The sequence below is a fragment of the Myiozetetes cayanensis genome, unplaced genomic scaffold (genome assembly GCF_022539395.1).
Source record: "Myiozetetes cayanensis isolate MyiCay16 unplaced genomic scaffold, myiCay2020 scf6-25, whole genome shotgun sequence".
NCBI classification, from domain to species: Eukaryota; Metazoa; Chordata; class Aves; order Passeriformes; family Tyrannidae; genus Myiozetetes; species Myiozetetes cayanensis.
In genome coordinates, this window is record NW_026087853.1 from 3,670,980 (window position 1) to 3,697,268 (window position 26,289).

General features: G+C 45.7%; 3 protein-coding genes across 3 annotated transcripts in view; 2 read left to right on the top strand and 1 right to left on the bottom strand.

Annotated features, from left to right (window-relative positions):
* MNAT1 (MNAT1 component of CDK activating kinase) overlaps positions 1–10,918 on the top strand; it is a 118,238-nt gene extending 107,320 nt beyond the window's left edge. The window contains 1 exon segment of the mRNA XM_050336272.1: positions 10,414–10,918. Coding sequence (XP_050192229.1) covers positions 10,414–10,534 — 121 coding nt within the window. The 3' untranslated portion in view covers positions 10,535–10,918.
* Positions 10,919–12,625: 1,707 nt separating this feature from the next.
* Positions 12,626–19,761, bottom strand: TRMT5 (tRNA methyltransferase 5). Its single transcript, XM_050336257.1, is given in 6 exon segments — positions 12,626–13,751; positions 14,775–15,429; positions 16,947–17,071; positions 17,441–17,950; positions 17,953–18,089; positions 19,691–19,761. Coding segments are annotated over 6 exon segments (1,497 nt in total). The 5' UTR covers positions 19,696–19,761; the 3' UTR covers positions 12,626–13,686.
* Positions 19,762–19,920: 159 nt separating this feature from the next.
* The window catches only part of SLC38A6 (solute carrier family 38 member 6), a 40,873-nt gene continuing 34,504 nt past the window's right edge, over positions 19,921–26,289 (top strand). The window contains 4 exon segments of the mRNA XM_050336262.1: positions 19,921–20,102; positions 20,628–20,749; positions 21,518–21,591; positions 25,825–25,877. Of these exon segments, the coding sequence (XP_050192219.1) occupies positions 19,938–20,102; positions 20,628–20,749; positions 21,518–21,591; positions 25,825–25,877 (414 nt within the window). The 5' untranslated portion in view covers positions 19,921–19,937.

Below are 26,289 nucleotides of genomic sequence, written 5' to 3' on the forward strand. Positions count from 1 at the left end.
GAGGAGCAGATGCCAGCATGGCTGAGAGCTGTAAACTTGATCCTCAGCATCAGACTGAAATGCTGACCTGATCAGCAGCAACCAGAACCTGCAGCAGTGGAGGGTCTGATGCATTAGAGCACTAATTAGCTGCAGTACCAAGCAACCTGTTTCCACCTTCTTTTGACCTGAGCAATCTCATCCTTAAATACCACCATTCAAACTGCAATCTCTTTGCTTTCAACAGTTATACTTTTCACATACTGACTAAAGAAAATAACTTCAGGTTCTTCTTATCTAAAATGAACAACTGTGATCACAGAGCAGATTTGCTCTGTACTTTTGGTTATTCATTTGACATAATTATTAGGTTTGGCAGCTTTTGCTTATCTGATCAATATCAGAGGTTAAAAATCCTCTAAAATTTTTTGTGCATCTTGTGCTATTTTGTTTGAGTCATATTAAACTGGAATTACCATATGACACGAATTCATTGCTCCTCGGTCAGAACAGAGGATGCTGTGTAACAATGAAAAACAGAACAGCCCGTCTGACCTGGGGAGACCATATTTTAAAGCTGAGGTTATAAACAGCTTCTTCTGCATCCAGATGATGTTTTATCCATGAGCAGTGATTTGGGGGCAAAGCCTGTGGCTGTGCCTGATACATGAGTCACCCTGGGGCTCTGTCCTCCCCTGCTGGGACTAAAGCACAGCCCTCCAGCGCAAGAAAACCTCCAAAACTGTCCCTTTTCCAGTTTTGGGCCCAAAGTTAAGGTCCTTACCAGAGCTCCTGGGGCAGAAATATCTCCTCTCAGCTGGCAGCTGTCCTGGACTCTGCAGTTGTGGTCCTGAGCTAGTGGGTGGCAGCCCTGCCCGTGGCAAGGTGGTTGGAACAAGATGATCTTTAATGTCCCTTCCAACCCAAACCATTCTATGATTCTATAACACAGCCATGACCGTGCTTGTGGGCTGTTGCCACAGAACTGTGCATCAAGCAAAATGTACTGAAAGGGGTGGGGGGGAGAAATGTCTCTGCATCTCCATCCTCTGTCTGTAGGTGTTCCTGACTGAGTGCCCTGTTTCAGAAAGTGCTCTGTTTGCTTCACAGCTGCATAATTTACATGGAAGCTGGTCCTGGAGGAATCTCTTTCATGTAGCTCTCTCAAAGCCCCAGTTCATCAATATGGAGTGGTTGCCCTGCGCTGGGGGATTTATGGCACGCGCTGGGGTGTGCGGAAGACGAAGAAAAAGGCAGTGTGAGGAACAGTAGGGAATTTTTATCCTAAAATAAAAAATTCATGTGTCCAGAAGAGCTGTCTTTCAGAATAAAAGTTGTGTTCTCCCTTTTAGCCTGCAGAAGCGATGCTGTATTCCCGGAGTGAAGCCCAGGGAAGTGTTCCCTGAGCCCTGGGGAAAGACACAGTGGTGTCTTTAAGACTGAACTTGCCCTATCCTTAAAAAAAAGAGATAAACCAAGGAAAATAATCCTGACTCAGGTAGTAAGATAGGAAACAGGAAACAAAAGTCAATTTCCTCAGAGTAATAATAATTCTTCAAACATATCCATGTTCTTCTGGTGACGTCTGCCCTAAACCTGAGGAATTGGAAGGCAGGGGGAAAGATAAGGAATTTGGAGATCAGTCCATGCCAAAACTTTTCCACAATATGTTACAAAGAGAGCTGCTTTGCAATTACAGAGTGGTGGCTTAATGGTCTTTTTAGCCACTGAAAAGGAAAAAAAAATTACAAAATCCTAGCTGAGAGAAGGCCCTTGTGTACAATGACATTCTTCCCGGGGTCAAGTACGAGCGGAGGCCGATTTAGTCATAGACTAAATGTAGCTGCAGTTCTGCAGTGCTCCCGAGTGTAATCCATACTAGTCCTGCAGGGCGAGTTCTCTGCCGGATTCCAGCGGGGACTGCAGTGTCCTTGTTGCGCAGTGAGGCTGCTCAAGGGTGTTAAAATGCTTAACTTGCAGTTGTTTGAGCACTTTCTGTGGTGGCTGATTGATTTACTGTATCTGGAAGTTCAGACCTGGAAACCCGAGCGAGGGAGAATGCCTTGGCCGCCGTGGTGAGCCCGGGTGTTGAGAGGACAGACAGCTGGCAGGTGACCTCAGGAAGATGACAAATGGGGCACCAGGTGCCCCCGCTCATCCAAGGGCGCTCCCAACCCCTCTGGAGTTACGGAAATCACTTGCGCTGGACGAAGGCTTCCTGTGAGCAAGGCTTCTAGAAATAAATATTAACCTCTTGTTACCAGCCACGGGCGCGGGGGGAATGAGTTCAAGCAGCTCTTTGGGAAAGAGCTGAAGCAGAAATCCTTTCAGTTTAAAGGGAAAAAAAAAAAAGAAAAAAAGTCCATCCGAATCATAGTGGCTGTGCATATTTTGGAGCTGGGAATTCCGGGAGGAATGTGTCGGGCAGAGATACGAAATGAGCAACAAGAAACAAACTCTTCTCACAGCGTAGTCACTGATGGCTCTTTTCTGACATGTGTGGAGCCATTAAAACAGCTAAGTATTTTCCTGGGACACAGGGAAGCCCCCCGGGAATTGAAAAAAGAAAAGTCTGTGCAGAAGTTGTATTACAGGGTTGAAGCACGTGAATAAAAAGAAATTGTGTAGCCTCTAGTTTTCCTTTGCTTGCAAAGGATTCATGTATTTGCAGGTTCTGCTTTCCATTTCCTGTTTTTATTTTAAAGCAGGCAGTTGTGTTCTAAAGTGAGGAGAATTTTCAGATAATCATTTTTTCGAATCTGCCCCGCAACAGCACAGAAAACTCTAACCCATCTTGCCTTACACAGCTGAGGATGTGCCTCCTCTCTCTGAAGCTTGCCTAGTGGGGTTAGGGTGTATTTTAGCAACTTCAGGGCTGTTTTTCTTTTTAACTAAAAAAAAACAAACAACAAAACAAGATGATCTCTGTCACTGCTTTAACTTTTGAAACTGCGTTCAAGATTTCCCCCATTAGCTCAGATCGTCAAGTGCTGCAAAGACACAGCAGTGGCTGCTCTCTTGCACTGGTATTTACATTTCCTGAGGTTGGAACTGTAACACCTCATCTGAAGTGGTGCTGCCTGATCAAATGCTAAGAGAATCTGATTAAATGCAGCATTTTATTATTATCAAAAGGAATATGCAGACACCCACTGTGAATGCTGGGCTCACGTGAGGTGCCAAATGTGCTTTTCAAACATGCACTGGATTTACACAAATGTAAATCTCTAGCTTGCATAACTCCTAAATGAAAAGAGGAGGTTTATTTAACTTGTTAATGCTCTAAACATCTCCATGTACAATTGGATTTACGGTTCCATTTGAGGATGGGAATAGGTGAACTTGCACCATGTAAGGGGTTTATGTCTTATTTCAAAATCTGTAGTCTGTATAGTCTACAATGCTTTAAGTTGATAGTCTCAAGGTCTGTAGTCCATGCTACTTGGAGTTCATAGTTTTTGGCACAAGAAATAGTTGTATCAAGGTGGTGCATCCTTGGGTAAGACCCTGCAGTGGGACTGGAGTTGTCCAAAACTCGTTGTTATGGCAATGCCTGAAGATCCTGTCCCAGGGCTGCATCCAGCCTGCAGCAGAGAAAATGTGCAAAATGCAGATCAGCTCAGAGGAGTACAAAGCTCCCTTTATTCTATAAAACCTTTTTCATCGTTAGTTTCCTGTCTTTACACTTTAAAACATCCACTTCTTTTAAAATTGTATCAGACAGTTTCTGTGGGGCAGAAGGCATTTCTCCTTGTCCTTTGATCTCGGTTTCTCCGTGCTTTTTCATCTTACCTCTAGGCAATAGCACTGCCTTCTCAGTTACTCCAAAAGCCAATGTTTGTGTGCTAAATACATGTGAGTACCTGAGTCTGGTCTCATGTCTATTTAAAAACTGGAGCAGCAGTGGAATTGCAGTGCTAGGAAAATGCTGGAGAACCAGGTGCTCTCTAAAACTTTTCTTCCTTTAAACTTCTTTTTTTTTTTTTTTTTTTTTTTTTTTACCAGTAGAAAACTTGGGTTTTTTATGACACATACACATAGGAGTACTGAAGATGTATTTTGAGATAGCTGTGACAAGGAAACTTCCTTCCCTCTGTTCCATCCCCCAGTGTATTAGCCTTTCAGTGGAAATGTTTGGTCTCTGGAGTCTGGATTTCATCACAAAAAGAGGAAGTTTTCAAGGAAAGTAGTAGGGGAAAATCTGATTCTGTTCTGTTTCCCCACTGAGGACTTTGTGTCTTTGCATTTAGAGGTTTTTCTACTCCAGGGTTCACAACCTCACTCACCAGTGCCACAGGTAATTTGTAATCAACTCTGAGATGGGTCATTAGATACATCTTACAGGTTACATATGTGTTTCACCATTAAAAAAGAAAACAGTTTATGTAAAACATCACATAAAAGTGCCTTGGTTTTTATGTTAAGCACTCTGGAAATTCTTTTATTGTTCACTGCAGTAGCTGTGGAAGGACTGGGAAGGAGCGAAGCTGCTCCTTTTGAAGCAAGAGCATTGAGCCCAAAGCTGCTTCTGGGTCGCTGTTGCAGCATGACACGTGTGGCTTTGGGCTCCCAAGATCAGAAATGTTTGCCCTTTCTTATAAGGAAAAAGAGGGAGGAATAACTCATCACTGATTTTTACCCTAGGAGTCAGAACTGGCTTTATCAGTGACAGCTGTTTCATGGCTAATATTACTTTTCTAAGCTTTTTTTTTTCCTCCTCTTTCGGTGTCCAGTAGCAGAGCTCTGTGCTGTTCCATCTCAACTGAGATGTGTTTTAATTTTGAAGTACTTTGTTTTACCACACGCAGTTGACACACACTCCTGCTCTGAGATACTCTGACAGCATTTGAAACAAATTGCTATTTAGAAAAAGCAGATGGTGGAGGCTAAAAAGAATCACTAGAGGTCCTACATTTCTTGTATTGATATGGTGGGCTGGGGGGTTTCCTGGCTTTTCTGCTGGGAAATTTTATTTCTGGTAGAAAAGAGTTCTTCACTTAGAAGACCTAAAACAGAGAAATAAAAGTTCTAGGAGCCATGAACTCAAACTGTCAATTAGGAGTTTTTTTTTGTAATCCATAACTAAAGCAAATAGAGATCCATTAGAGTCAGAAGACATCTGCTGTTGAAGAATTTATTGCAAGATGAAGGCACTAACTTTTCCTTGATGGAAATTGAAATTAAGGTGGTTCTGCAGGAGCTTTTTGGGGCCATGGGTAAGTGAAATAGGCTGAGCAGGTTTATGGCAACTGGAAAAGGGTCTGGCACTCATCTGACACCTTGGTGAGCAATTTCTGCTCCTTGAGCCCTCAGAAGCAAGCACAGCTAAGCAGTGTTAGTAATAATAACAAAACAGACTGGTTTACTAAGCTGTCTGCACACCACTGCTGTCTGCAGGTGGGGTTGCTGCGGCTGCAGGGGTGTCTGTGGTGGCTTGCTTGTCTTTGGTAGGATTTTTCAGCAGCCAAAACTGTATTGTGGTATTTAGAGTAACTTTTCCTTACCCCTGCACTATGGGCTGTGTTTGGTCCATAAGGTGCCATAATCTGGGTAAAAATATATTGTTTTTCTCTCTGCCTTGGGATCTGTTGTATTTGGACCTCATCATGCTTAGCTCTGTTTTGACATTCACACTGGTTGCTGCAACTAAATACACAGAGGCATTGGGGGACAAACAAAGAAACAAACAAATAATAGAACCGCCTTGGTAATTGAAGCTATTAAATAGATTTTTTTCCCCATTTTATCCTTATAGTCTGGAGGGGAGGGGAGGGGAGTGGCTGAGGGCAGGTGCCTCAGTGCCATCAGGGCTGGCACTGTGACCTTGGGCACGGTGCAAAGAGGGATTGAGCTGGAGTCAGGAGGAGCCCTTGCCGAGTTCATGGCTGTGTTAAAGTTGCATTCCATGTTGGAACAGGCCGTGTTGGCTGGTGTTCAGCAGGCATTTCTGACACCAGTAATAGCTGGTGGGTTTGTTAAGATCTAAATTCAATAATAGTGCCCAAGCAGTGTCTGCTAAAATACATAAAAGACTGGTTGGTTTTTTTTTTACTTTTGAGGACCTGGGACCAAACTTGTAGCTACTCTATGGAAGGGTGAGTTGCTGTTCTGGATTTCTCTGACTACCAGCTTTGTGTCTTGTGTTTTTGCCCTGCCTTAGATGTTCCAGTGTCCGAGACAGGGAGAACCACACCACATTTGAATAACACCCAGCAAAGGCCTGTTCCCAAATGAATTTCCCGGGGCTATTTAATGGAGAACAGCAATGAACTCTGCTCATTTTATAAACAAATCCCGTTTGGCTGCACGGACTGACTGTGGTAGAGCCGACTGGTTCGAACAAAAACAGAGCTGAGCAGAGGAGCTCAGTTTGTACCTGCTCGGGGACTATAGAGTAACCCAGACTACACATTCCTGAACGCAAACCAGGCCAGACACAATCCAGTTCCTTTGTGCCTCTCTCGTCTGATGAGACCAAGTCTCTCCAAGCTCTCTCTGAGTAATGCAGCGATAGCTCATCCCAGGGACTTGGTAAATCTAATGAAAAGAGTGTCTCCAGAAAGGTTCAGGAATGCAGCAGCCTATGCTACTGCCTTGCTAATGCTTCACACAGCTCTCCAGACTGGAGTATTTTGCTTGCTTTCATGCAACCACTATTTATTATTTAAATGACGAACCTGGAAAATTTCCCAGATCTAATGTCTGCCCCATTACTGTCTGTCTTGGATACTGCAGATAATCAGATGAGCAGTAAATCTATTCTGTGGAAAGAATTACGTTATCTTTTTTTTTTCCCTGTCAAGCAACTTGTGAATGATTTTTCTTTTCTTCACCCCCTATAAAATACCTAATAGATAAAAATCTGTGTGCCAAATACAAGTTACACCACATGTACCTCCAGTGGTGCATCTGCAGGGGACCAGTGGGAGTGTATTTATCTTGTGTAGATGGGGAAGATTGCGTGAAATAATTCCTAGCACCGATACTTTCAGTTGAGTGGGTAAAAGGAAGTGCTATGGGCAGTTTTTGGTTCTTCTCATTTGTTTGTTTGTTTAGGTGGGGGGTTTTTAGGTTTGTTTGTTTTTTGGTTGGTTGTTCTTTTAGCCAGTTTTGATTGTGTCCCTTCTCCATCCTCTCTGATGGTTTCTGAAGTCTGTCCTGAATTTCTCTGAAACAAGACCACCCTGTTGAGCAGTGAGGGGATGTTTGCCAGTGGTCTCAGGTACTACTGAGCTGCTGTTGGCTCCTCTGGCTCTGGGAATTAGAAGTGCCAAGGGGTGCTGAGGCTGCCTGGGCAAGGCTGGAAAGGCACAGGGAAGTACATCCCCTGCCATGCTGAGCACCACTGCATAATTCTCCAGCTGTCCCAGTCCTTCCCGATGAAGTGATGACGAGCAGGCTTTGGAAAAGAGAAAACACAAAGAAAACCTGCTCCCAGGAATGACCAGCTCGATCCTGAGCCTCCACACCGAGCGTGGGTTGCACCTCTTTCCTTAAAAACAGGAGGCTTTTTTTTCTGCCCTCCCCCCCCCCCCTCCACAGTGATGAGAAACTGAAGGTCAGGAATGAGCCCCCCGAAGGCTCATGAGGAACAAAATACGACGTGTTTGAACTGACGGGAAAGGTTAATGGGGAAGATCAACATCCAAAGGCTGCACTAAGGAAAGGGGGCTTGTTTGGGCAGAGCCTGAAGCGGAGCTTCAGCGTTACAGGCAATGGGAAATGTGAAACTGTGGGGCAGGGAACACACAGCCCTTTAGCCCTGCTCAAAAATAATAAGTGCAGACCTTTTTTTAACTTCAGAGTGTAGTCTGCCCTCCGTAAAAAAACAAGTTACATTAAAAAACCGTGCACCAGAAAAAGCAAACCTCGTTTTCCTGGTTTCTGCTTATAAGATTTACAGGTACTTAAAATAAACCTATGAAAAACAGACCCTGTGTGCTGGAATTTGCTAACTAGTGAGAGCAATTACCTCCAGGTCCCAAGACCTAACGGAGCTTGGCTTTTTTGGAAATAAAACTTGGCAAGCACCTCTTCCTGCTGCTGTTGTAAAGGTGCACATGAAAAGATGTGCTGACCTCTGCCAGAAACCCCAGGAATCCAGTTCAGAGAGATTCTCCCGTGGAGGGGATGGCTGGATTCGGGCAGCACAGATGGGGATCGGTGTGGAAAAGCCGGCGAAACATTCGCTTCTCATTGTGTGGCTTCAGCGTGGCAGATTCTTTGCAATTGCCTGGTGTACCACAGTAATTAAATGGGTCAAGAGCAGTAAGTTCAGATACTTAACAAGAAAATAAAGACCTCACTTGACAGCCAGCAGCGGGTCGTGCTCGTTTCGCAGGAGTAAGGAGAATTAATGCAGGTTGTGCAGTGAAAGTGGATCTGAGCCTTTTTGGCAATGATTTTGCATTGCTTCAGAGATCACCTACCAATTAACTGCAAATGCTGTAATGGCTGTAAATCAGGTTGTCTTATGAAACTAACGCTCCGATTTCAGATGTCCTAGAAAAAAGGAAACAATAGACTCTGCTTTTCTCCTTTCAGTGATACGAAGGGAACAAAAGATAAGAAAAGCAATGAGAGAGACACAACCAACCTTTGTTAATACTGAAATGTAAAATAATCCCATTTTCACTCGACTGTTTCATGCGTGAGGGGAAAATGAAGTTTGTGTAATGCAATAAATATGATAGAAGTGGAATCCAAGATGGGAATTGATTTTTACAAGACTCTCCAGTTTGGAGGGTGGAGGTAGTTTCAGACCAGCATTTTGAAGGAAATTATTTGTTGTTGTCAGTATCCATCGTTCCTGGCTGGGAGAAGGAGCTCCTGTTTCCCACAGCAGTTCTAAAAGCCCATTGGGAGGGATGGGATCTTCCTCCTAAAATATTAAGGGACAAGTAACCAGAATGTTAAAAAAAAAAATAATTAAACCCGTAAAATGTGTTCTACCACAAACCAGGAGCTCTCTGCAGACCACCTCCCCTGGAAAGTTAAGAGATGGGACCAGGTTTGCTGCTGTGTTTGTAGATCCCCTTTGGACTGAGCACTATTGAAAGGGTTTGTGCCCTCCTGCCTGTGTCCATGCTGATGGGAACCGGTGTCCAGCAGTGAGGGTTGGGCTCCATCACAGGCTGGTAAAAATCAGCAGAGCTCAGCTCGGCCACAGGAGACAAATTAGGTGTCTCAGCTTCAGCATCTCACCAAGAATCGCTCAGGAACGTTGCTCATGTCTGTGCATTGCGGTTATTAGGTGCAAGAAATACAGTTTTTAAAACTGTATTTAATCATTTCTCAGTAACCTCTTTTTCTACAAATTTATGGCATCAATGGGTATGACTGTTTATTATGTCTTACCTATAAAATCTGACCTGTTTTATATACTCTTTATGGAAACAGTGTACAGTCATAAATTAAAAGATGCAACTGTTTTGGATATTTTACTGGTGGTCCTGTATTTTCCTGCCAAAAGTGCAGCTGTTTTAGGTTTCTCGGGATAACATTATAAAAGGCTGTGTGCGTTTTGCAAGTTTATGCTTGAATTGCCAAGCCAGAGGTGGAATGACTCAACCTTCCCAGGAGCAACATGTACCAAGTGAGGAATCAAAACAGCCGGCTGAAGCGGGGCAGCTCAGATGGCCACGGGGAGAGGCACTTCTTGTTCACGGGGGTGCATCTGGTGGTCAGGGTTTGGGAGACGATTGTCGTGCTGGGCTGTGGATCCCTCTGTGTATATGATGGGGTTTTGGTGCCAAACTAGTGGAGGATCTGGTCTTGTACCTGTCTCATGTGGGATTACAGCGTGGAAAGAAGCCATCCAGGCCCCCTGAGCAAACACCTTTAACGGGAGCCCTTAGGAAGGAGCCAAGAGGAGCCAAGGGTTTGTGGGGATGCCAGCACAGACAGCGTGTTTCCATGTCAGCTCATCAGGTTGGCAGGTTTGGGGGAGCGTTAGATGGCTCTGCAAATGGGTGCTGATGCTTAATTCGTGGGGAAGTTTAGAGGCTTTTTAGCCCAAATGTTTATGATCTAATTCCCAGGTGTCAGTGGGCTCCAGACATGGATAGGCCTGAGAGCACAAAGCTCAGCCCTGTGGTTGTCAGAGGAACCAGCATTAACTGACAGAGCAGAAGTCCCCCTGTTCCCATGGGTTGTCCTTGTCTTAGAAAGAACTACAGAGGGTTGGAAATGAACCCTCCCCCAGAGCAAGCAGGGAACACAAACCTGAGAATGTCCTTAGCCCTGTGGCACTGAGCTGTCCGAGTGCGTTGGCTGGGGCAGCCTGGCTGAAGGTGCGTCCTGGTTTTAACTCCTGGCATCTCTGTCCTGCTGTGTTCACAGGTGGCTGGCAGCCTCCACCTCACCGTGCCGTGCACTGCACAGGTGTCTGATGGGTTCATTCCTGCTCTAAAATGACGCTGCTCTTTGCTGCAGGTACCTCACCCACGTGCGAGCCGCCTCTCCGCAGGATCTCGCCGGGGGATACACGTCCTCCCTGGCTTGTCACCGAGCCCTGCAGGACGCTTTCAGCGGGCTCTTCTGGCACCCCAGTTAGCCAGGGACCACCGGCCTGACATCAAGGGACACCCAGCGGGGCAAGAAGCCGATCAAGCCAGCAAAGGTTGGGGCAGAATCGCTGCCATCCGCGATGGCCGGGCTGCCGTCGCTTTCCTTTGCACTTTTCTGTGCAAAACCAGCTGTGTTCGAGTGTTAAAGGGAAGAAAACAAGCCCCGTCTGCACGAGAGCTTTGTAAAATGGTGAGATACATTTTTGTGGAGGGGGAAACTCGTTAGTCATGTGGCACTTTGCTGAGGGAGGCTGAAGCAATAAGCCACATCTAATGGAAGATGTGAATAACTCAGCTGTGTATGTTTGAGGCTTAAAGAAATACACTTGTAAATTTTTTTTTTTTAAATAAAGCCAGACTTTTTTATTAAAGTTTGTGGTTTTACTCTTATTGCAGGGTTTTATTTGCACAAGCATTTAAATGCCATTTTGATTATAACATTTAGTGTCAATATTCAAGCCTACATTTTCTTCCCATAAAACTAGTTTCCCCAAGTTTAGACAAGTGGGTTTTTCCTCCTGCCAGCTGGATGAGATGAGAAACCCTGGAACTGTGCTGACACGGCTCCTTCCAGGTGACACTTGGTTCTTACCTTTGCCTGGAAAAACAATCTTTAGCTGGATGTCTTTCTGTTGAGTTCCTGTAGAAGCAATCTAAGAAACAAGACTGAGTCATTGAAGTAGTTAAAATTGTGGGGTTAATTGTTTGTTTTGGTTTTGTTTGTTTGTTTCCTTCTGTTTAGCTCCATTTGCAACTTTTCTGTCATGCACTCAGGAGCTTCTTTTGGCGGGAACATCCCTTTGCCTGGCTTTTGGGATGACCCTTGCCACTTGATTTGCTGCTTTCATGTATTCCTTCCCCCCTCCTTGTAGTGGAATGTTGACTCATTGCAGCAGAGCTGGGCTTCCCATGGGAGGATTGGACTTTGCCATGAGTGGATATAAACTGCAGGAGATGGGAAACTGCTCAGGGCAGGGAGCTTGGACCATGTTTTAAGGACCATCCATTAATAGATGTTGAATCCTGCTCTGAGGGGTGCACTAAATGGATGTATTTTTTCTATGCTGAAATAAAGAGAACAAGCTCTATTCCCGACTCGGTGCTTGCTTTATTAAGTAGAGGGAGGTGGCAAAATTTCCTTTGCCCTTTCCCTGAAATCCTGCTGGTTGTGCCCAGAACAGCTGCCGACAGGGGATGTTACATCCAAGGCAGAGGTGAAAAGATCACGGCCTGTGGAGCACCTGGGATTCTCCTCTCCCTCACCTCTCCTCTCTCCCCCTTCCTCCCCACCCCAGCCTGAGAGCTGACATGCCCATCGTTTTTCCAGTCTCTGGGAGTTTGTTCCCTCTGTCACAGGTGCCTGACATCCCGGTCCCAGGTACAAGATGGCACCAAACCTCTTGGGATTCAGCTCTGGGACCCTAGGAGAGAGTAGCAGCAACCAGGGAGAGTCTCTCCTATTCCAGGCTCACCCAGACTGGCAAAGATGCACCTCAACGATGGTCTGTCTGTATTCAGTTTGCAAAGCCTCAGGTCATGCCCTAACAAAAGCAGAACTGCATATACATATTAATCATGTATCATTTCAATACACTCATTAACTCGCATCATTTGCTGTTTCGTGTGGAAGGGTTGTACACACAAGTGGCAGCTGCACAGGAATCTGGAAAAGCCCCTGGTCATGAGTACAGCTACCTACCATCTGCTGACTTGCATCTAAACAGAAGTTACGCTGCAAAACCGCGACAGAGGGTGAGAGCCCAGCTTGCTCCTGGCACAGCAGTGCCTGGGAGGAGAGGACACGCGGGCTGGAGCTGCTCAGGCACCACAAAGCCAGAGTGGGAACGCTCAGGCTGCAGTGCAGTCCGGGAGGAATCTGCATGGCAGCGCTCAGGACAGCACGGGTGAGTCATGACGGCCTTCTCCCTCTGGGCTGATAAATGCGCTCCCAACACCGGCTGTGGAGCCAAGGGAGGGAAGAGGCTGTCACTCTGAGCCACGAGCAAAACAAACCCACGGCCCTTAGCGGTGCTTGGGTGAGAACCAAACGTCCTGCAGGCTGCAGGCTCAGGGATGGGGCCATGGCAGCAGAGCCAGGAGGGGGACGGACATCTGGTAAGGGAGTTGCTGGGCGTGAGCTCAGAGCGGGGACTGGGGGGAAAATCTGACAGCGAGAGGGCGAGCCGAGTTCCCCGGCCAAAGAAACTGTTTGTGGTCGATGTTGCCCAACAATAGTTTGGATGGGTAAGAAAAGGAAACCAAAGGCAGAGGCGTTTCAAATCCCTGCAGAATACAAGCAGCCAGTCAGAGAGATCATCCAGGGACTGCAGCAGGGGAGCAGTCGGAGATGGGGGAGAGCCGGGAGAGGGCAGAGGCACAAAAGCCACGGGAGGACACAGTTTCAGGACTGTTTTCCAGGTGCTGTTTTCAGCCTGGCACTTCAGTACAAGCATGTGCTTATTCTGCAAACGTGCAAAAGGCATTAGTCTCTTTCCTGCTCTAACAGTGGGCAAACACAAAGTCAGGAGTCAACTAATCCCTAAGTAAATCTCGGTGTTCAAAAGCATTTTTTACTCAAACCCATAGGATATGTGGCTATTTGGCCCCGTCTGTATCCCAGGTGAAGTTTCTGAAAGGTTATCTTGCTTACACAAGGGCTGCTTGTGCATCTGCTCACCGTAATCCAATATTCTGAAACAGCAAAATGTTTGTCAGAGGGAATCCAAGGCAGGGGTTATATAAGTCACTTTCCTAGAACTGGCAAAATATAAAAATCTGTTCTCCCCACAAACTGCACATTATCAAAATGCCACAGAGAAAACCACCCCAGGCTGTGGCACTGAATCAGCACAGGGTGTGAAACAATGGAGAGCAGAGAATTACTAAAACACATTTATTACAAAAGAGCAAAGTTTTAATTTTTTGTAGTAACAACAGTTTCAATCTGCTTATCGATCCCACAATTATAAAAAAAAAAAAAAAGGTAAATGCAGGAAACAGGGTTCCCAAAGGAAAGCTGCAACATGCACTGTGCATCTCGATGGGTAACACAGGTATGCTGTGAATAACTCAACAGGCAAACCAGAGGCACCCTAAATACCCTTTGCACAAACTAAGGTAGTCACCACAACTTGAGTCTTCAACTCAGTAACTTCTCTTCAGAAAAACCTTGGCTGGTACACAGACGTTTTGAGGCTGGTTTTGCTGGAAAAAGGTTAGAAAAAGTAAGTTATTTAATGTGCAGTAAACAGACTGAGCTAAACCACAAGCCCTGGAACACTTAAGGGATTTAACAGGAAGAGATGAGAGTTAAAATCAGGATTAACAGTCACAAACGAAAACTGTTACAGCAGTAATGGGGGGTCTTTGCTAAACGCCAAAAAGGACTTTCAAAAAACCTGTATGGAAATAGATTTTGACCTACATCTCAGTGCTACCCAACAACAGCATAAAAAAATGGTTTATGGCATTAAAGCTTTAAAAAAAACCCCTCCTTTCCTTAAGTTCATGTAACTGCAGCCTTGTCACATACTGCAAAGCCCAAGATCACTGAAACCAACCAGTTTCTGCAAGTCCTGCAAGAAACAAATGACCAATTATAAAAAAAAAACAACAGCAAACCCACAAAGTAACCAAATTCAGCATTGAAGCTCTCTAAGGGTATCCCTGTCTCAGCTAAATTGCACAGAACCTGACTCTGCTGATGTGGTGGCTCCAGCCCTACACAGAGTCCACGTGAGCATAAGGGAGAAGGTCAGAGCTGGGACCAGTCCCTTGGAAATGCACTGTTCTGGGCAAAAATGCAGCTCCAGCTCTTAAGTACTGAGCTAACAGAAAACTGTGTTTGGCATTAGATCACAGACTCACTGAATATCCTGCGTTGGAAGGGCCCACAAGGATCGCTGAGTCCCCATCCTCCCCCAGGACACAACCCAAGGCATAAAGGTCTGGTTTACGGCCTGTGGGGTGATCCTATCCAGTCCCCCACGTTTCTGGGGAGGCTCATGCTGGGATCAGAGGAGCAGGCTGCTGTTTTCAGGAGCATAGGAAGCCCTGCAGCTGCTGCACACATGCAGGCACTCGGTCCTGCCGGCCACCTCCGCCCTCATCCCAAATCCAGTGTCGCTGTCACACGGCCAGAGTGGCCCCCAGGGTGGGACCAGCCCGAGGCAGCAAAAGCTGGAGCCTGAAATCCCAGTACCATGTGAGAGGGTTATTCCTTCTTACCTTCATCAGGGCAGGGCCTCTTGTACAGCACGTCTGCAGGGACCTGGAAACTGATGCACAGCATCTCCTTGTTGGGCGCCACGTTCCTGACCAGGTACGTAGAGCAGCGTCCGTCCAGGGAGGTTCCCAGCGACGCCTCCGCTCGCTCCTGAATGTCTTTGGCCGGGTCCTCGTGCTTGGAGAACGCGTAGCAGTGCACAGTGGGAAGGGCAGCAGCGCTGCACGGCTCCCCCACCAAGAGATGCCTGAAAACATCCAGGAATTCGACAGCCAGCGCTGGCAAGTTCATGACTATGTGGAAAGCGTTTCTCTGCTCCTCCTTCATCAGTGGGAGCTCTTTGCTCAGCTCCTCCCGCACCGGCCCCCGCAGGAATTCCCTGCCATCCATGTTGAACACTTTCACTCTGGCGTCCACCTTGTTCAGCCTGCAGTTGTGCAGGAGCCAGCTGTAGGACTCGGGGTTGAGGTCGTTGGCGAACACATGGCACTTCTTCTTTGCTGCTGGGATGGCGAAAGGTCCGACCCCAGCGAAGACATCGAAGAGGACGTCGCCAGGCCTCAGCAGCTCCACGATGCGGCCGCGTTCCGTGGAGAGGCGTGGGTTCCAGTACACCTTGGAGAAGTCCAATTCATACGCAGTATTATTTTCTTTGACCTGGAAAGTCCAAAACGTTTTCTGCGTTTAGCTGCCAGGCAGGTTTAAGCGTTATCAGTAATTCAGACAGATAAAAACCAGGGTGCCTTGTCAAAAGGTAACGTGTACATCAACATTTGTCCCACTGGTAGGGCACAGGAACCTTTTAAAACCAGATCCAACTCATCAGAAAGTGCCATGAGGAATGTCCCCACTGTCAGTCCCGATGACTGGCTTACGCCTGTCTCAATCACCAGGTGGAAACAAAGCAGCAACTTAAAATGACCATTAAAAAATGAGGCTTTTCAAGAGCTTTGTGGCTGACTGACAACTCCTTTATTGAAAGCAGACCTTGGGAAGATGCCTCAAGCCCTCCTTAGAGGAGTCCACACAGTAAATAAGCGTCTGAGAACGATATGCCACAAGAACAGGAACCCTCAGCCAAAGCCACTGGGAGCCAGTTCTGCAGCTTGAAAAGTACTGTATTTCATCTCTCAAGGTGACAGAGTCTGGAGCCCGATCCAAACCCAAACTTTGGAATGACCACTATCTTAAGAACAGACCTGAAAAGAAACAGTATTTATTCAGATGAGAATGGGATGCAAGATAATACTCTCCTTGCAGCACCGCCACTGGAATTGTGTGGCTCCAAAGCACGGAAACTTCAGATCCAGATCGCCCCATCGTTCGCTTTGCCAGCAAGAAACATCCTGAAGCGTATCTGCAGCGCTGGGTGCAGCTCCACGGCGTGCCAGGTGTACAGTAACACCGTCTGCACAGTATTTGATCCTTGCTGCTGCCTTGACAATTCAACTGCCTTCTCTGTGTATGTACAGGATGTTCTACCAAGATATTCGACCTTTTTACTCGGTAATCTAATGTCTCCTCTTCTGAAAGTACAAAACTGCTAACAGATAGGGAAAATATTTTTGTGGGAGCCGCGGCCAAGATTCCGGCTACAGACAGGAAACCCTGCGCGAAGGATACGTGGCAGTTACACAGTGACTGCACCTGATAAATGTCAGGACAGAGGAGAGAGGAGGTTTGTCCTGCTGCTGTCAGAACAGGAAAAAAGGCAAAGGCAAAATGTTGCCTGAGCTGCAGAGCCAATCAGACTGAAAACACTCTCTTAGGTTCTATACCAGCCACAAGGTACAAGGCTTGGTGACGTTATAAAACTGCGTTTTCTTAGATCAAATCCACTGAATATTTTGGCTTTGAGAAACATCCCCCAGTACAAGTTTGCCGTTAGTATCTCTGCAATAAACCTTTACTGCAGCTGGTTTTACACAGCATTAAATCTAGGCTGTGTACTTGAAAGAATATGTGTCTTCATGACCCCTGTGGCTGAGTTTGCCCTTGGCAGAGCAAGACAAAGGAATGCCAAGTAACAGCCAACCCTGATGCTCAGATAGGTGTCAGGAAGGGCACTGTGCAAAGGAGTGTTCTCAACAGGATCCCTGCATCACCTCTTTCCAGAAGATGCCCTTGGGTTTTAGCATATTGAAATTAAAATAGCAGGGGGAAAAGGCCTGTACCTTGGTTACCAGGTTCTTCTCTCCAGCGAGCACTTCCATTTCAAAATTCCTGTACGTGCTGTCAATAATACTGGTTTTATTCACTGCACAGGTGATTCCTGGATTCTTGTCAATTATGACTTGGCCTGAAAGAGAGGGCAAAAGATATTCTGGTTCCGGGACCACAACCTCTTAATGTTCTACAACAGCCACAACAAACTGGCTGTTAACAGTTAACAATAACAAAAGTGAGCGTGTGTTGGAATAACCTCCCTCTGTGGACTCAGGGTTGCAGCTGTGACACCGTTTTAAGGCACACACTTCACCCTGAGCCAGTGCTCGGTGCAGGGAGAGGAGAGAACTCTGCCCTCTGAGCACAGCTACAGCATCAGCACAGGAGCTACTCAAAGCCAAGACAAAAAGCAGTCATAAGTTTTCTTTGTGCAAGTGACACCTGACAAAATATCTTTTGGGGAATATACAAGTTATTTTTTGAGAGGAGCAGTTTTACCTACCAATCAAATGTCTGTAGGGCAGCTGGTGGTCCCTGAGGTTCAGGTGAGCTATGTGGCCAACACGGCTGAACCCAGAGGTGACCTCCTGACCCTCGGGAAGCACCGCTCGCAGGATCTCCTCCGACTTGAAGTTCTCGTAGGTCAGCTCCAGGTTGTACCTGGACACCTCAGGATCAACACCGAGCTCTTTCAGCACCTGCTGCTCTGATTCTCCCAGTGAGAATCCTGGTGTTTTGTGAGGATCCAGGATAACAAGCCTACTGTCCTCATCTTCTGGATCCTCAACCACTCGCTTCAGACCGGGACGCTGCAGGACCGACTGTTTTAGGGACTTCAGCAAACTATTTACAATTTCTTTCTTGACTTTAAGAGCTGGAACAACAACTGTCCTTTTAAAAGCCTCTCTGTTGAGCAGTGTCATCCCACGCACTCCGGGATGTGGTGAATACAGCTCTGGATTAGCTTTATCCTCCACGGTTTCAGGCATCGTGGAGAAAGTGTTTTTTTCACGACTACAAAGGGCCCAGGTACTCTGCCAGAATATTGTGCCAACAGCATCCAAACTGCTGGAAATGATGTATTTGATGCAGCTGTCCTAAAATGATTAGTTTTCAGTAGTCTGGCAGAGTATCCAAATCTCCACAAAGTCCTAGAAGAGAAATTATTCATTTTATAGACATTATGTAATCATTCCATTAAAAAGGCTGCAAATCACATGGATTTGCTGTTCTCTTAAACCAGAATTTCCATCTGTACCAAACAATCCACAATAGTTTAGTAAAGCTCTTTATTATAAAATATATACTGCAAATGTCTGTTATTCTGCAAATGTGTTTTTAGACTTAAACACCAACTAACTTCAAGCAGCGAGATAATCCCCTCCTGCCAAAAAACCATGACCTCTCCTTGTTCTAATAAATGTGATATTAATCCCAGGAAGCCAAATGGAAAGATTTCTACTGTCTTGATCCTACTGCTGGATCCGTTCTGTGTCTGATGAAATTCATTACCAAGCAGTGGTTGCTACAAAACAGTTTTCAGCAATAGTGGTCATGATCACTCTTTGGTGATTTCTGCCTCCCAGACCCCAGTGTCAAGTGTTACACACTCACAGTGTCTTTGCTCCATGGGCTGCATGCCAGCAGGATCATTAATTAAATCCAGTATTCCCTATAAGATCCAGGGGAGCATTAGTAATGGCTCTTCCAGCGACCAAGCCCCATTCCACAGTTCATTCATGGGATGGGGAACTTTAAAAGGGGCTTTACCCTCCTCTAAATGGTTTCCTCCACTAGAGACAGTCCAAAAGGGCCCAATTTTCTGACTCTGCATCCGCTGCTCCAAGGCAGGAACCAATGGTTTAGGTGGTTGCATTTCTCCTGACCTCTTGGGACGCTTGTTTTGAGCTCGGGGGTTGATAGGAAAGATGCAAACCAGCTCTGAAAGGAAACTGGTTCTCCTGCCTCCCTCAGCCACTGCTGTCCTCGAGGGTTCCAGGCAGTGCAGTCTCTCCTTCCCAAGAGCTGCTGCGCCCAAATCCTGGCAAAGCTGGGTTGGGTTTCCTGCTCCCATCCTCCCAGACCCCAACTCCTCTACTGTAGGGACTCCCCTGCACCTCCCAGCCTGCCCATTTCCCTAATCCAGACTTTTGGCAAAGCACGCCTCCTTCGCCTGTCGACTCGGAGATTAAACACTGCATTCCTCACGTCTGCTGCACAGGGGAAATCCCATTATCCAGAGGCCTGAGCATCCCTGTGCTTCTCCCGGGGCATTTGCCTTCTCCCTAGAGGTAAACTATCGAGTCGGTACGTCAGAATCCCGGAATCAATCACGCTGGAAAAGAGCTCTGGGATCGCCGAGTGTAAGCCCTGCCCCAACCAGACCACGGCACCGAGCGCCCCGTCCAGCCTCTCCTGAAACACCTCCGGGGTGTTTCACGCCACCATCTCCCTGGGCAGCCCCTTTCGCTGCCTCATCAGCCCTTGTGTGAAGCAAATCCTCCTGGGGATCAACCCGAACCTGCCCTGGCGCAGCTTCAGGCCAAGTCCTCTCATCCTGTCGCTTATGGATAAACCCACAAGACAACCGCCCCCACACCGCGCTGTATTCCGGCTGGAGGCCACTGCACCACCCTCCCAGGTGGACAGACCAGCCCCTCCCTCACCGCCGCGATCCCGGTTTATCCCGGTTTATCCCATTTTTCCCTCAGGGAAATCCCTCCCCCCCTCCCTCCTCTCCCCCCGCCCTCACCTCATGCCGGGCCCCGCGCGCCGCTCGCGCGCGTCATCGCCGCCGCGCCGGGGGAGGGCGGGGCCTGAGCATTGACCACGCCCCCCGTGTGGTCCCGCCCCCTCAGCGCTCCTCAAACGGGGCGTGCGGGGGCGCGGCCGTGGCCACGCCCATTTTAAAAAGCCACGCCCATTAAAACCTGGCCCCGCCCAGAAAAGCGTGGCCCCGCCCCGGCGCGCCCCTCAGAGTGCTCGGTGCGCGGGGGGCGATGGCGGCGCCGCCCCGGGGGTCCCGCAGCGCCCGGGCCCTGCCCGCCCGCGGGTGGTACCTGTCCGCCCGCCTGCGGGACCACCAGGACGACGAGGAGGACGAGGAGGAGGAGGACGGGGAGTCCGCCCCGCTGCTGCCGCCGCCGCCGGCGGGCAGCGTGCGTGTGAGGGGCGGCGGGGAGGGAGCGCCCCGAGGGGGCTGCGTTGGGTGCGGTGCGGGGGGGGAGCTCGGAGGGCGCGGGCTCGAAGGCCGGGCGGGACGGGGCTGTGCGGGGCGGTGACACCTGGGGAAGGGGGTGAGCCGCTGCTCTCAGTCCCTTTGGGTGTGCTCCGGATCCCTTTGGGTGTGCTCCGGATCCCCTCGGTCCTGTGAGTGCCGAGCGCTTGGAAGCGCTGCCATGTGCCCCACGCAGGGAGAGCCTGCTCCGAGCCGTAAATCTCCTTTTGCGCTCTGCTATCCCCGCGCTCAAAGGTTGTGGGCATTTGGGGTGCCTGCCGGGCAGCATCGTGGTGTTTGTTGTGTGTGCAGCAAGGGTTTAAGCGGGGTCTTAGAGTGAGAAATGAGGTTTGCTGGATTTAGATTAGGGAAGGAAAAGGTGACTGTGGCCCCCTCCCTTAAATTGCCTCCTGTGGAAGACCAAAACACCTCTAGCACTAATTGTACTTCTTTTTCTGGGCCTTTTTCACAGAGTTCTTCAAGTCGTGGTTCCTCCTTTGCTTTCTCAGTGTTCAACCTAATGAATGCCATCATGGGCAGTGGGATACTTGGCTTATCCTATGCTATGGCCAACACAGGGATCATGGGCTTTAGGTAAGTTTTCAGTTTTTACATGTCCTCATTTTTAAACTCAGCTTGTAGTTTTAAGTGGAACGAAACTTGATTACTAAGGCTCCTGTGCAAATCTGAGGAAGAAGTAAATAGCATGTGCTTTTCAGAATCGTTGAATAAGATCTTCCCTCTTTGGTTTAGTCATTCAGATCTAGCCTGACATAAGCCCTGCCCAGACGTTGCATTAAATTGCCACATGGTGGCAATTTCTTGGCCATTACTCCTGATAGATTGGCAGTTTCCTTTCAAAGCTGTTATCTCCTTTGGTTCCAGGAATGGGCCTTCTGGAGCAGGATGGATATGTGTCTGAAAATTGCGAATCAGCTTGTGCTTTTGTTTGCACTTCTGGTTATTATACATGCTGACCTGTGGATAACGGGGCCATAGTCACCACAGTTGTCGCTTTTACCGTTTTCTGAGTGTTGGTTCCACTTCACTGGAAGATGTGCGTTTGTCTGTGTGTATGTACACACACAAACTCCCATGTCTATGTCCTTTTTGTAGTCCATGTGTCAGGCCTTTGCCCTGTATAGTGTGTGATATTCTTAGTGAACAGTATGAGGAGCAGGGGAACTTCACAAGTATTGGGAATGTCAGGGACCACATGAACCATAGTCAGCAGATACCAGCCACAAAATGAGGAAATCTCGTCTTGTGGTAGCTTAATTCTTGCAAGAGTAGCGTTCTTAAAGCTAGAAAATGCACTGTGCTGTAAAAGTGCTTTAATTGTGACTATTTTGTGGTTTTTAGTATCTTGCTGCTGATCGTTGCCAGCCTTGCTTCTTACTCTGTGTTTCTCCTGCTCAGTATGTGCACTCAGACTGGTAAGTGAAAAGGATTTATCTAACAGTGAGCTCTGAAGTGTTTCCTCAGCTCTGTCACAGAATTTGTGATATTGATGAGTAATGATTGCAATTAACAGCATGTTAACAGTTAGCTGTGCCAGCCTCACTGGTCTTGAAATATTTATCGTTTTTAATGATTATTATTTGCCATTTAAAAATACGATTTTGAGACTTCTTGTGAGCAGTTGGTGCCAAGCTGTCTGGTTTCTAGATTTTCAGGTTTAATTTATTTTTTTTTCGAAAAGCCTCTCTCATCTTTCCTAAAAGACAGATCCTGTATTTCTGCAGCGAAATTATTTTGGTGCTGGCTGGACCACGCTACATCAGTGCGTGCTGCTGTTTTCATGGAAGGCTTAGGAGCAATAAAATATCAGCCTTTAATTCTTCTGCTTGTGATATATGTCTTTTGTTCCTGGTTTGAAATGGATACCTTTCAGGTTTTGTAATCATGTTGGAGTATCATAATTGTCGTGGTATGTTACAGATGCAGGGTTTTATGGCATTTTTGATGCTGGATGAGAAGTCACATTCCGGTCCTTGGGAATTGCCCTGCTTTGGGAATGCTCAAACGCAAACAAACCTGCCAGTGTTTTAATTCTTGCTTCCTTTAGCTGTTACTGAAGCGACTGGTTCCCTGAGTTCTCTTACACAAAGATCACGTTACAGCAGGAAGTCTCCATCTTTTCCAGTCACCTGGTTATTGTTTCCCTCTCATCTGTTTTCCTCTCTTTTCAGAGGTGGTGGGTGAAAGCTTCCGCTTCTTTCCTCCTTGGCTTTGTTTTCTTTAGCTGCCTTTGGTCTCTCAGATGACTGCTTCCTGATTCTTCTTAGATCTGCTGCTCCTGTCCTCGCCTGTCCAGTGATCTTCTTCACACATTCTTAAAAAGCACTCCTCAGAGGTAGGGTTAATTTTATGGTTGATACTTTTGGCTGCTTAATTATTTGGGATTAAGTCTTTGGTAATGCTTGTCCCCTCTTGGAGCTCTGCTTATTAGAAAGGAATTAGAACTTGAAACAAGTAGCTAGAAATGTACATGAGAAGCAAAAAAAGGGTGGATTTGAGGCAATTTTGTATGGCCTTTTTTTTGCCTCTTCTTTCAGGCTGAAAAGTTCTGTATTGCATAGGCACTAAGTGATATTAAAGTGTAAATGGTAAAATAATAATTAAATAATAATAATTACAGAGATCCTTGCAAAAGAATTATGGTGAGAGGGGAAAGCTAAAGATTTGAGTTGTTTGAAGTAAGAAGAGTTTGAATATTATGAACTTAGACACCTATTATGTGAGAATGGTTTAACTCCTCAGTTTTTGTCCAAAGCAACAGTGCACCTCAAGAAAGCAGTTTTAAAATGCAGACAGCTGAAAGCAAGGAGCACCACTGAAGTGACAGGATGAAGTATTTCTTGTCTGAAACAAGCACTTTACAGTTAATAATTAATTATTACCCAATGCTGACAGATAGGACTAACACCAGAACTATGTCTGGATAAATTTGCTGGATTTATGACCTTCTGTATTTTTTTTTTTTAAATAAGATTTGATACTATGTTTCCTATAATTCCTGTCAGTTATTGAAGTAATTAAATATTAGATAGAATTCTGAATTTTTCCTTTGAACATTATCTTTAAAAAGTGGGAAATATGACCTGCTGTACCTTGGCAAAGTACATGTTTGATTTCAAAGTAGGTAATGAAATGTTTTTGTTTAAAAAAATCCACATTCATTTGTGAACAGTGTTAACAGTATTAAGCTTAATCCGTGGCAGCAAATCGGAAAGAAGTTTTACTATTTTTATATTAAAAAACGAGCTAGGAAAAATTTAAAGGGGACTGAAGAAAAACCTTTGAAAGTGTTTGCAAACTGTTCATTAGGAAAGAGCTGTCTTATAAAATACCTTCTGAAAAGGAAGCTCAAAAAATGAATTCCATTTCAAACAGAGATCAGGATTTACTAAGCACAGGCATTTTTAGTTGCAGTTCAAAAATAACTGAGTAACTGAAGACCCTTCTTTATGTTGGCCTGGACTTTGACAAAATCCAGTGATTTGTGTAGACCAAAAGGCTTAGCAAAAAAAAATATTCCCAGGTGTCAAGTGTTGTGTTGGGATTAGTTTAGTCAGTGTTTTCTCCTGGTGTTAATTCAGTACGACCTGTGTTGTTTTGGGCTGATAAAGGCTAAGCTTGCTCTGTAAAGCAGAGGAATTGGGAATTTAAGTGGGATGTACTTTGAAGTTTTGTGGATTTTTTTTCTTTCTTCGTTTTATGAGTGAGTCACAAATGTTGCTGGTGCTATACGTGCCAATTTCACATTTAAAGGGATAATTTCCACGGGGTATTAATGACATGATAAAAGTTAAGCCGATCAGGCAGAGCTTATTTATATAAGTTGTGCTTAATGTTTCAATCCATATATTCTTGAAATTGCAAAAATAGTGCAATTAAGTGTTAGAGGTTCCCAGTGTTCACAGGACTAAACTGAGTGAGTGCAGAAACAGAAAATATTCCAAGGTTTCATATTGCTGTTTTGGAAATGTGTGGAAAACTGTCAATCCTTTTTGCTGATAACTCCCCGTAGGTGAGTGCTGTGTATTTGCTGCCATGTGGTACAAACAACTCGCTCCTAAATATCTTTAACATTTTACTGATTTTTATTTTTTGATGCCAGCGAAGATGGCTGCCTAAAATGCCTTTTTTTTTTTTTTTTTTTTTCCTCCCTTGGTATCAACAACTTTATTAATATAAATGAGAAAAATGCAGGGTAAAATTTAGCACGACGTGTTTCTTGTTTAATTGTATTTGTATATAACTCATATTAGTGTAACAGGAGGTTTAGGAGATAATCCAGGTTTATGCTGAGAGCTGACTCTGGCTCATTTGATTTTATTTAAAATGAATCTGTTTTTTGTAAGGTGTTGGTGTCAGTAGTAGAGCAGCATGTGAAACTGAGGAAAATCATGCAAGAAAATCAATGAAGTTCTGTTAGGTTTGGGGTTCGTTTTGATCTCATTTTTTTGGTTTTGTTTTTGTTTGCCCCCCGTGGATCTGACCGCGTGCAGAACTTCAGTGAAATAAAACCACCTAATCTTGGGCAGTTGGGAGTCTGAGGCTCCAGCCCTGTCATCTGATCTCTGTGTCTCCCATGTCCCGTGTCATTTGCTGCAGTGGGGGCTTCACTCAGGTGTGAAGGGCTGCCCCAGCAGCTCAGGTTGCAGGGCCGGGCCCTAAATTAAGATGTGACAGGAGTAGGAGCAGTATTGTACCAAACAGAACCAGGGAAGAGAAACCAAGCGTTGTGGCAGTAAAGTTACGTGGGTTTGAGATTAATTTTTACCCTTGGAGGCATTTACAGCTGTGGGGCCGTTTCATTACATCCTGAGAAAGTGAGCGGTTTTTCTCTGGGAACTTTCATCTTTTTGGTGTCACTTGAGTTTCTAATAACAAAATACAGAGTAACAATGAAAGGCTTTAATATCTCTCTGAGAAGGGATTGCTTTGAGTTACCAGCAATATTAGAAGTGAGCTCCAGCTAAATCCCAGCAAAATTATACAAGAAAGCTCAGGGCAGTAGAATGTCATTATGTAAGTTGGGTGCAGGTAAGGGAAGGATTTTTGTTTTGTTCTGGGTTTTGCTTTGCTGTTGTTTTTGGTTTTTTTTTTTGTTTGTTTGTTTGTTTTGTTTTAATAATAGATTTCCACTAAGGAAGGTGTTTACCTTCAGCTCTCTTGAAAATAAATAGTGCCTGATTTTTAAAAGCTGGTGAGCTGGTGGTGTTTATATTTGTAGAAAGATGAAAAAGTATCCTCTGTTGTCATCTTTACTTAGAAGAAGGAGTGTGTTCTTTTAAGAAATAAAATACAGAAATATACTAATTCTTGAGGCTAATTTCATAATTCTTCACCTATGGAAAAAGTCTTTGGAAGAAGGCAATTTGTCATTAATGTATTATGGTTATTTTTTAAATGTTAGTACTTTAAATATTAAATTGAGATTCTTTAGAGTCTCTGATTGTTTGAGCACAGAGCTGTATTTCATAGCAGGAGTACTGGCATATGTAAAAGCTGTTTTGTAAATAAAAAATACTGTAGAATGCTCTTTTGACCTGAATTATGTTCATTTAAAAAAGAGGGGAAAAAAGGCAAAGATAGAGCTTTCAAGCAATTTTGAAGTTAAAAATATTTTAGCCTTTTTTTTTTTTTTTCCTTACTAACAGCTGCCACTTCTTATGAAGACCTTGGCCTGTTTGCCTTTGGATCAACTGGAAAGGTGAGGATTAATTTTTTACCTTTCTTTTTCTTCTTGGAAAAGTTGCTTCTGATATGGAACTGTTCCTTGCATGGTAAAAAGGTATAGATGAAATAAGCTGTATAATTAGTGATGCCTCAGTGTGGTGGAAAATCTTTTGCAGCCTGAAGCTTTTCACTGGGTTTCATTTCGTGTGTATGGACTGTGGAAGCCCAAACTTCAGTTAAACTTAAAACAGACCCTCCTTAAATGCGAGGGTTCGCGCTGCTCTGCTGTCAGCGTGTTCATTTTCGGCTGGGAGTACAAATGTGCTCACTGGTGGTGTTGCCCAGTGGGCTCAGCGCTCAGGCTTGGGTTTGTTACGATCCCCTCGTGCCTCTGCTGGAAACTGCTGAGGGACAGGTAGGAGATCCACTGTTGGTGTTCCAGCATT